General features: G+C 48.6%; 1 protein-coding gene across 1 annotated transcript; it reads right to left on the bottom strand.

Annotated features, from left to right (window-relative positions):
- Window positions 1-4,591: 4,591 nt before the first annotated feature.
- Window positions 4,592-5,404, bottom strand: LOC113738982 (uncharacterized). The gene has a single exon (XM_027266241.1). It carries the CDS (start codon window positions 5,402-5,404, stop codon window positions 4,592-4,594), a length of 813 nt encoding a protein of 270 aa, XP_027122042.1.
- Window positions 5,405-10,662: the final 5,258 nt, after the last annotated feature.

Raw genomic sequence — 10,662 nt, 5'->3', positions numbered from 1 at the left:
CTACCATCTCTTTTATGTCGGGTTACTCCGACGTCACTTCCACCGCCTCCCCGTCCCCGGTCCATCGCAGAGCCACCAGGATCTTCATTTCTTCCTCATCTTCGCCCTCGTCGTTGCCTTCTCCACCTCCCCCTGCTTCCTCTTCCGCTTCTAACCCCGACCTCCTATACCCTATAGTCATTATGAGTTCTCCTTCACCCCAATCTCCTTCATCCCACTCTCCTTCTGGCCGCGCCATTGAGGAGGTGGCCGAGCTCGACGCCCTCATCGCGCGGCAGGCTACCTCCGCCTCTCCCCCCAGGTCTCCACACGACTCCTCCGGCGGAGCCCAAGGGGGAGCCGGGGAGGATAGGGAGGCCTCTGAGGGGACCCCTGCTTCAGAGCAGGGGAATGACCCCAAGTTCTCCTACGGTCATGTCGACCGGCAGGAGGCCACCCTATCCTCCGCGGCAGTGGCCGAGCTGGCCAAGTCTTACTCCATCCCTCCATCCTACGAGCCGAGGGTGGCCGGGCCCGGCGACCGAGCCTGCAGACCTCCCCCTGGCTTCGTAGCCATCTACAGGGAGCAGCTCATCGCAGGACTCCGCCTCCCCATCCCTTCAGCCCTTACCGAGATTCTGAACTACTGGGGGCTCAGAATCACCCAGCTTCACCCCACCTCTATCAGGATTATTATTGGATTCCTGATCTACTGCCTTCTTTGTGACATCCCCTACTCCCTCTCCCTCTTCCGAGCTGCCTTCATCCTTAAAACCGCCCTTCCGGGGTGGTACTACTTCTCCCGCCGTGGCCCCCAGACTAAGGGAGGAAAAGGGGCCCAGGAGTTGTTCTACGGCCTCCCCTCCTCCGTGAAGGACTGGAAAGAGGACTTCTTCTTTGTCAGATCCACACATTTTCCCCCCAATGTGTGGAAGGTTGGGGGGGTCAAGGCCGACTCCTATCCGGGGGACCTGGACTACGATACCCTCGGCCAGCTGTTGGGCTCCAAGTTGAAGCTCGATGTCACCCGGATCTCGACTGAGCAGCTCTCCGCAGCCGGGCTGATGGGGACGTTGTCCGGATCCTCTGGGGAAGTGGCAACCCCTAAGCCCAAACCCGATACCTGTAATGCTGGCTTTGCCCCTGTCACATTTGTAGTATATTTTGGCTTGGTTTTTTTCCTTTTACTGCATTGCGCTTGGCTTATCCGGTTGTGTCCGTTGCAGTGAGGAAGCTCTCCCAACTGCTGGGCGCTGCTACTGAGGAGGTCACCCCCGCCCCCCAACCCGGGGCTACTCAGGGGGCCCCAGGAGGGGCTTCCACCCCGGGGGGCAGCTCAGCCCCCCAGCAGGAGGCATCGCAGCCGTCCCCCTCCAAGCAGGCCGTCAACAAGAAGAAGGCGGCCGGGCAGAAGAGGGGCAGAGGGGACGAGCCCTCCCAGGGCGGGCAGAAGAAGCTCGCGATGGTACCCGTGCAGCCCCCTCCTCATGCGCTGGTCTCCGGGGGGCCGGTCCACCTAGGCGTGGGCTCTGCCGAGGAGCATGCCCAGGTGTCAACTCCCCCGAACTTGTGGCACTTCCGCCACGTGGCTCCCTTGAAGCCGGGCCAAGCCCCCACTATGCATCACCCCCGCCACTTCTGTCCAGCCTGGGAACTCTCCATCAACGACCGAGCCCAGTTCCCCGAGGTGGCTCGCGAGCTGATGGTGGGCTCGGTCCTTCCTCGGGACAGGAGGTGGATGGAGCTGGCCAGGCCCTCCGAGCTCTTGGACGCGTACTACACAGCCCAAGCCCAAGTAAGTGTCGCCCGTGGGTTAATTTCGCCCCCGTGTCTGGGCTAAGTGATGTGGCGTGCTGATTCGCTTTCTTTCCTTTTCAGTCCAACGCCGCCGGTGCCGCCCTGGCTACCCGCTTCTCCGAGCTGTCTCCCGACCTGAAGAAGTTGCGGAAGAAGAACCTGGAGGCGGAGAAAAAGCTGTCGCAGGCCCTTAAGGAGGCAAGCTCCCTTAAGGCCAAACTAGGCAAGGCCGAGAAGGAGCTGGACATCGCTCAGGTCCAACTCGCCTCCACCAGGTCAGAGCTCGATCAGGAGAGGGCCGGCGTGGCCAAGCTGAAGGAAGAGCACGCCATCGAGCTCTCCGGCACCGTCAGCCGGGAGCGGAAGAAGGCTGTCCGGGAGTTCCTTACCTCCGATCAGTTTGAGGAGGACATTGCTTACCTCAACCTGCCCATCCTCCAGGTCGGCTGCACTCGAGCCCTGGACTAGGTGAAGAAACTCAATCCCCCCGGCTTCGACTTGGCGAGCTTCAAAGACTACAACCCCGCGGCCGAGGCGAGGTTGGACTGGCTCTTTGACGGGTACCGCAAGGGGCATTCCCTGAAGGAGCTGGCGGGACGGACCGACGTTGGGGCCGAGCTGGAGGAGGTCCCCTTGGAGGAGGGCGGGTCTCCCGGCAGAGCTGCTGGGAAGGAGCCGGTGGTCTAGGGCGGAGGCCACTCCAGAAACCCTTTCCGTCTTCTTATAAGGATGTGACCATGCCCCAATTGAAAATGCTCTTGGAGGTCCATCCGAGACGGAAGGGCTCCCCCTCCCGGGCTCCTGCATAGCCTTCACCATACGCCTCTCAACATGCTTAAGGTGTACTTTCAGCTCCCACCTCGGTCGGGCCACCAGCAGGTAGAACAGACATCGAAGGAGAATTCCAACTCGGAAATTTTGCGGCAGATAGGCAGGGCGCTTTGTAATAGATAGGCTTTGAGCGCATATATAAAACTTGAGGAGACTTATTTTGCATTTCTTGCCCGCTCCCAATTCTATCGTGCCGGCCTCTAGGGGTGGAGTATCAGCTTCCATCCAAGTTCTCAATCGTGCCGACCTCCTGGGTCGAGCTTCAGCTTCCACCCAAGTTCCCAATCGTGCCGACCTCTTGGGTCGAGCACTGACTTGGAAGCCTTGGAGGATATTAACCCACGCCGACCTCTTGGGGTCGAGCACGTCAGGCGCCGAGCTCCTTTCCGCCGACCTCCTGGGCCGAGCGCGCAGTTTTCAGAACTCAGAACCCTTCCAAGTTTCCACGTTTTTCCTCGATCGTGCCGAACTCTTGGGCCGAACACTATACCCTGATCGTGCCGACCTCCTGGGTCGGGCACCGACTTAGGAGCCTTGGAGGACTTAACCCATGCCGACCTCTAGGGGTCGAGCATGTCAGGCGCCGAGCTCCTTTCCGCCGACCTCCTGGGCCGAGCGCGCAGTTTTCAGAACTCAGAACCCTTCCAAGTTTCCACGTTTTTCCTCGATCGTGCCGACCTCTTGGGCCGAGCACTTCACACTTGGCTGCTTAGTACCCCTAACCCCCCACTAGGACATTTAGGGAGGAAACGCTAAGTGTGCTAGTGAATTTTATTAGCTTGGAAAGGAGACAGGAATGAGTAAAATGTAAATGCCAAAGGCAAACTTTTATTGAATGTAAAAACCAAAGAAATTTCGATTCCAGAGTACAGACAACTGGACATTCTGGTCTACCCTATGCTAGAAACAGGCGCAGGTTGGAGAAGTGCCAAGTACGGGGTACCTCAGATCCGTTCATGTCGGCGAGCTTGCAGTAACCGGCCCGACCTACCTCAAGGACCTTGTAGGGGCCCTCCCAATTTGAGTCGAGCTTGTTGGAACTGTGAGTTCGGCTGATTGAGTTCTTCCTTAGGACGAGGTCTCCGGGTTGGTACTGCATAGTTCTCACCTTGGCGTTGTGATAGTGGGCTAGCTGGCTTTTATACTTAGCCATTCGAACAGCCGCTTCTTCACGCCTGACTTCGAGCATGTCCAAGTTGCACCTAAGCTCTTCCTCGTTGGATGTTGCCACGAAGTTCTGAGTTCTGGGTGAGGGAAGACCGACCTCCGCGGGCACCACAGCTTCTACTCCGTAAGTTAGGGAGAACGGGGTCTCGTGGGTAGCCGTCCTGGGCGTAGTGCAATAAGCCCAGAGGACACTGGGGAGCTCATCCAGCCAGCTCGATTGGGCGGACTCCAGTCTAGTCTTCAACCCTTGCAGGACAGTTCGGTTGGCGTTCTCCACCTGACCATTGGCCTGGGGGTGACCAACCGACGTGAAGTGCTGGTTGATTTCGAGCTCAGCGCAACAGCTCCGGAAAGGGTTCTCGGCGAACTGGCGGCCGTTGTCGGATATCAGGATGTGCGGAATCCCGAAGCGGCAAACTATGTTCTTCCAGAAGAATTTCTGAATTGCCTTTCCAGAGATAGAGACCAGGGGCTCCGCCTCCACCCACTTTGTGAAGTAGTCTATTGCCACCACGAGGTGTTCATATCTTCCCGGGGCTCGGGGGAAGGGACCCAGGAGGTCTATCCCCCATTGAGCGAAGGGCCAAGGACTGTGGATGGGAACCATCTCCCGAGCTGGCTGATGGCGCAGCGAAGCGTGCACCTGGCAAGCTCGGCATTTCTGGACCAAATCTGCGGCGTCTCGGAAGACGGAGGGCCAATAGTAGCCCAAAAGGAGGCACTTTTTTTGCCAACACCCGGGACCCGACGTGTGCCGCACATATACCTTCATGGATCTCGCGCAGAAAGTAGTCACCTTCCTCGGGCGTCACGTACTTTAGCCAGGGGGACAAGTACGACTTCCGATAAAGGGTTCTCCCAGCGTAGGCGTACTTGGCAGCTCGGATCTGGATTCGCAGTATCTGTCCTGGTTCCTCTTGTTCCGGGGCGTCCCCATCTTGGGCGGCCGATCTCCCAGTCCTTCCGCCTCCATAACCGCCAAGATCTGAGCTCTGGGCCGTGTTAGAGGGGTGTAAGTCTTCTCTGGGAGTGGCGGCAGAGCAGGGGCCTTCTCCTTTGAGAGTCGGTCGAAGACGTTTTTCTTGGACGGGACGTCCTTGCCCTCCGGGGGGTTTGTCCGACCTTTCCGATCTTCGAGCTCTCGATCTGATTCTTTCTTCAAACGACCTGCCTCCTCCGCATTAGCGGCCTCATGCGCCCTGCGTAGGAGCTCCTCCAGGTTTACGGGAGGCTTCTTGGCCAGGTCGTAGAAGAGCTCCTCTACCCTGAGCCCATTTGTGAAGGCGGCCATGACCACTTTTTCGTCTTTCTCCCTGACCTGCAGGCTCTCCGCGTTGAAACGGGTCATGAAATTTCTCAGCGACTCATCGGGCCTCTGTCTGATGGACATCAGGTGAGTTGCGTTCCTCGCGTAGACCTTCGAGGAGACGAACTGGGCGGCAAACTGCCGGGCCAGCTCAGAAAAGCTCCGTATAGACCCCGGTTTCAGCCCCTGGAACCAGAGCCGCGCCTTCCCCTTTAGGAACATAGGGAAGGTCTTGCAGCGGACCTCATCCGCGGCGGTTTGCAGGCGCATATGCGTCAAGAAGACCGAAAGGTGGTCCTCCGGGTCTGTAGAGGCATCGTACATCTCGATGCTCGGGATCTTAAACCTCCGGGGTAGGGGGTAGTCCTCTATCTCCCGGGTATGTCATCTTGACACGTTCAGCTCGATCATATAATTCCCCACATTTCCGCTTCATCTGTTGGCGCCTTTCTCGCTCCTTCTCATATAACCTCTTGTTTTCTTCTGCCTTTCCTTTGTGCGCTTCGATGGATTTCTTCAACTGTACCACCTCCATGTCCTTGGCTTTAATGATGGCTCTCAGCTTCTCAATTTCCTCATACGGCTCATGTTGCAACCCTTGCGTGGTGGAATCTTTCAACCAATCCTCGTATGGTGCGGTCATTACCCCCTTCTGTTTGAGCTCCGGAAGATAACGAATGCTTCTATCGTCGGATATTGTTCTCCAAGATTCAGTGATTTGGCTCTTCATAGGGATCTCTTTTGGGCATACCCCCTGATCAAAGAAAATGGTGACTTCACTAAACTCGGAAATCGGTGGCGGCCCCTGAATGCGACCTAGTTGTCTGAGAAATCTCTTCGGGGTATATGAGATGATTCCTTGAGTACCCAGCAAGAGAACACGTTCGGATTCCTTTGTGCGAAGTATCGGCTCAAAGCAGTCTGTCCAATCTAATACCCACCTAATGTTGAAATCTTGCAATATTTCCAAGTAGTCCACACATTCGGATGCATTCTTTGGTAGATCTCCCTCGTTGACTCTTTTGGGATGTGTGACTACCCAATTATATCCAACCACCGGCAAACTATCGGCAACTGATGCTTGTCTCTTAAAATGTCCCGTAGCCTATATGTATAAAACCAAGTTCGCCCCATGGAAAAACTTTTCTCCCTTTCGACAACCAGTACAAGCTAAGAAAATATCTGCGAGAATGGTCGGAACTATAGAACATTGCTTACCCTGAATTCCTAAGAAAAGGTCATTCACAATTTTTGCTGATTTAAAGACTCTCTTTTGATCTTTTCGCGGAAAGAGATAGGTTCCAGCCATAACTACCCCATATACTAGTAGCGTTTTGCGCTCCCATACGGCTTTGGAAGTGAACACAAAATCCGTCACATGCCTCTCGAATCCGTCGCGTGGCGCAAATCGTTCAAACAGAATATTCACGGCGACGCCCTGATCTGACCCTCGTAGCACGGACTCTTTCAATCCTATAATTTGACAAAATTCGGCCTTGTCGGAAGCAAATGGAAACACCAAGGCAGTTCCACGTGTGGGTAAACCAAGGAGGCCAGCTACTTCTTCGAGTGTTATAGTCATTTGCCTATTGCCTATTCTAAAAGCAGTGCACTCGGGGTCCCAAAGATGAACTAAAGCCTCTACCAAATAATTGTTGGATTTGATCTCCTTAAAGTCTCCAATTGGTCCTAAAAATTGGGCTACTTGATGCAGTTCATTAGGTAACATGAAGGTGGGCCATTGTTGAACCTCAGTTGACGGTATAGGCAACTACTAAGAGCTCAATATAGCAACTACTAAGAGCTCAAAACTACTAAGAGCTCAAAACAATCCAAATGAAACATTTTGGGAGCTTCAAGGATCCAAGAGTAATAAAAAGGTCAAGTAACCAATTTTATTTAGGGAAATTAAAGAAAATAGGCAAACACAAGCTCATTTAGACACAAAGTTCACAAATTCATGCATTAAGTATAACCTAAACAAAACATGGAAATTAATGAAAACAAACAAGCAATCGAGTTGAAAAAAAAAATGAAGCGACCAAGGACTCAATTGCGAACATTAACCAAGCACTCAAGCCTAATTAAACATTTTTAGGAACTTCAAGGGTCTAAGGGCAAAGAAAATGTTGAGGAATGGTTCAATTACAATTATCCTAGGATCTAATTGCAAGAAATTGGAATGTAGTTGGGTCTTTGTAGCATTACTAGAGACCAAAGGGAGCAAAGTTCCAATTTTGTGAAGATTTTCATGCAAAATTCCATGCAAATGCGTGAATGATAGGTTTCTGCAACAATTCTTATGCTCTTAAACTTCAGCAACCTTGCCCGGCAAATTCACACAATCATCTCAAACCAAAACCCAACCTCATGTTCTTGTCAAACTTATCATTCCCAATACTCCATCATGCATGCAAGCGGATGGCTAAACCAGAATGAAGGAGAATTTCATGCAAACAAGAATACAAACCAAGCTCTCTGCAATAAAGGGATTCGGCAGCTGAGGAGGTTTTCTGCAATATTTTCTGATGCAAACTTTGACAAAACAAGATGTCCACAACTTCTAATGTTTTGAGAACTCAGCAAAGACATACGGCAAGTTTCCAACAACAAACTCAAATCAAAACAATCCCAAGCTTTACATAGATTTGTCATCCGAATGCATGCAAATGGAAGGTGAATGCAGAATGATGCAAATTTGCAAAAACTCATTTCTTAAAGAAGATTTCTACCAGTCTGAGCTCAAGACACAAACGGAAGACATCAGGCATATGTTGCTAAGGACTGCTGTTTCAAATCGTAGCAAACTCATACATGAAATTACTATCAAACAAACCGAAAAAGGAAATTCAGGCCATTCCAGAAAACTTAGTTACCCAAAAAAAATCAGTAATCGAAGTGAAAACTTGTTGCCGTTCATTTCTGACGCAACTTTTGGATCCAAACACACAACTTTGATCAAATTTTCCAGCCAAAAATCATAACTTTAACCTAAGCAATGAAATACATGGGTACCACAAACGAACCAAGATTTCAAAGGAAATCATGTAGGTTCTAGCAAACTTTCATACAAAAATGGTTTCAAAACCTTCCTATTCGGAAAAATGCCTTAGACAATTCTGATTGCAGCAAAGACTCTTCATTTTCGTGCGTAGGCTTCAGCCTCAATCACAAACCTTTAGCACCATTTAACCAACATCACAAGAACCAACATCATAAGCTTTTAGATTTCTAGCAAGAAAACAACATCCAATACTTCAACATACAAAAATCCATTCCAGAAATTCCGTACTTTTTCAGCAACTTTATTCGTCAAAACAGCCATGAAGGAATAGAATACAAGACAAGACGTGCATGATCAAAAACACTCAAACAAATCTAATTTTCCCGACAAACAACCTCTAAATCTTCAATCCCAACTTCCAGAAACCAAACCCAGAACATCAAAACAAGATAAACACATCATATCAAAACATGTCAAACCTGCAACTTCCTACCGTGAACTAGCGGACTAGATTAAAGATTGTGAAAATCTAATGAAAAAAGAAAGAATATACAATCTGCTGGGCTTGCTTGGAGATATGAAATAAAAGGGATTACCTTTAGCACCTTATGAAGTTCCGTGCGCAAAGAAGAATCGAAGAGAGGGCGTATAGACGTCGACTTCAACGAGACAGACTTTGGGTGAAGAGATTTCTGGAATACCGTATGAAATGGAAACAAATGCTTCTTCTTGTTCAACCACCGCCTCCTTTTCCTTTCTTCCCCTTGCAGCCTTTCCCAGTTTCTTCAACTATCCATCCGTTATTCTTTCTTTCCTACCTGAACTCTCCCTTTTCTTTCTACTCTCCTTGCTGATTGTCCTCTCTCAAAAATCTCTCCGCCGTCACCAACCTTTTCTTTCGGCCGTCCCAAAACCTCTATCTCTCTCTGCCTCCCTGGTTTCTCTCTAGTTTTAGCCGTCCAAAAACCTCCCTTTTCTCAGCCCTCAAGTTCTCTCAGCTTCCTCTCCTTGCGGCTGTTTTTTTTTTCTTTTTATAGCACCGTGCCTCACTCTTAGCCCTTATCTGAATGGTTAGCAACCACCCCAAACCCCACGCTCTTTCCTTGGCCATCCGATGGTCCTCATGCACGAAAACAGCTTTTTCCCTTTTCCCCCTTTTTTTTTTAAGAAAACATTGAATAACAATAAAAACAATAATAATTCAAACAAACTTAAACTTAAATAAAATGTACAAAATTAGCAACCAAAAGATAAAAAAAATAAAAACTAAGATTTTCCTCTTTTTCTTTCCATTTTCATTCATTTTTCCTCTTTTTTTTTCTTTTTTCCAAGAAATTCTATGCTAAAAACTTAAAAATAAAAATAAAACTAGAAACTAAAAACTAAAAATTGAATAAAACTGACACGATAAATAAAAAACTAAAAATAAACAGTAAATGAAATTACACCAAAAATTTGGTGTCTACAACCTGTATTTTTCATTTTCTAGATTTTATTATTTTTCATGGCTTGTTTTCTGCATTTTCGTGCTTAGAAAAAAATTTCTAGATATTTTTAATGAGCAGATATAGTTTTTAGATGATTTTTCTAGAATTGAATAGTTTTTGAGAAATTAAGAGCGTATACCGGACGTGGGACCCACTAGTGCGAAAATTTCGGAAAAATTCGGCCAACTAGGTTAAGTTTTGGATACTGGAAGTAATTTACCGGGTGTGAAGAGATAATTAGAGCATGCTAAGTGGATTGGTATAAGAGAGACAAATTAGGTAAGCATTTAATAAAAGGTGACAAGTGTCACCATTTGAGTGGGTTTACCTTAACACCACTATTCATGGTCTTACCAATTGACTAAATAAATAAAAAAACTACCAAAATTTCTCCATTTTCTCTTCTCTTGTGGCCGGCTTTCTCTCTCAAAAAGAAAGAAAGAAACTCTTCAAGTTTTGCTTCCATTTAGCTCAAATCCATCCAACCAACCATTGAAACTTGAAATTTCTCCATAAAACCTCTTCAATTAGTGTTAGTGAGTTGATTTGTGGGGTTATTTGGAAAGCTAAGAGGACCTATTGCTCCATCTCTCTTGTTTCTAAGGTGAGTTGTGAAGAACCACTTTCCTTCCTCTAATGATGCTTAATTTGTGATTAGTGGTAGTATAAGGTGCAATATTATGGATTACATCTTGATTTGTGGTTGAATTAGTGAAGTTTTCTATTTATTGGTGATTTTTCTGTTTTAATATGAACATAATTGTGTGGCTATTTATGATGATTGGAAATGGTATGTAATGACTCTAGGTGGTGGGAAAAGTGATTAATTGCGACCAATTTCTGTTTGGAAGAAAAATTGACAAGTTAGGGTTTTTGTGAAGAACATTCTGCCCGGTTTTCTAGCTCCTAGTTAGAGGCTTATTTGGCCTTAGTTTAAAACATGAAAGTTGTAGGGAATGACATTTTAGAGGTTCTTGCAAAATTTCAGGTCAATCAGAGTAGTGTAGAATGAGAAAAGTCAAAATTATCCTTACTGTCCTGGTTTTATCCGAATGTAAGAATTGCGCCTGTAATTGGTTGTTTTGGCTGGA

This window comes from Coffea arabica, chromosome 9c (assembly GCF_036785885.1).
Source record: "Coffea arabica cultivar ET-39 chromosome 9c, Coffea Arabica ET-39 HiFi, whole genome shotgun sequence".
NCBI lineage: Eukaryota > Viridiplantae > Streptophyta > Magnoliopsida > Gentianales > Rubiaceae > Coffea > Coffea arabica.
This window is presented reverse-complemented; position numbering and strand designations above follow the sequence as displayed.

What these genes read in the sequence shown, in the direction of transcription:
- LOC113738982 (XM_027266241.1), bottom strand. Translation starts at nt 5,404, where the DNA reads ATGTACGATGCCTCTACAGACCCGGAGGACCACCTTTCGGTCTTCTTG.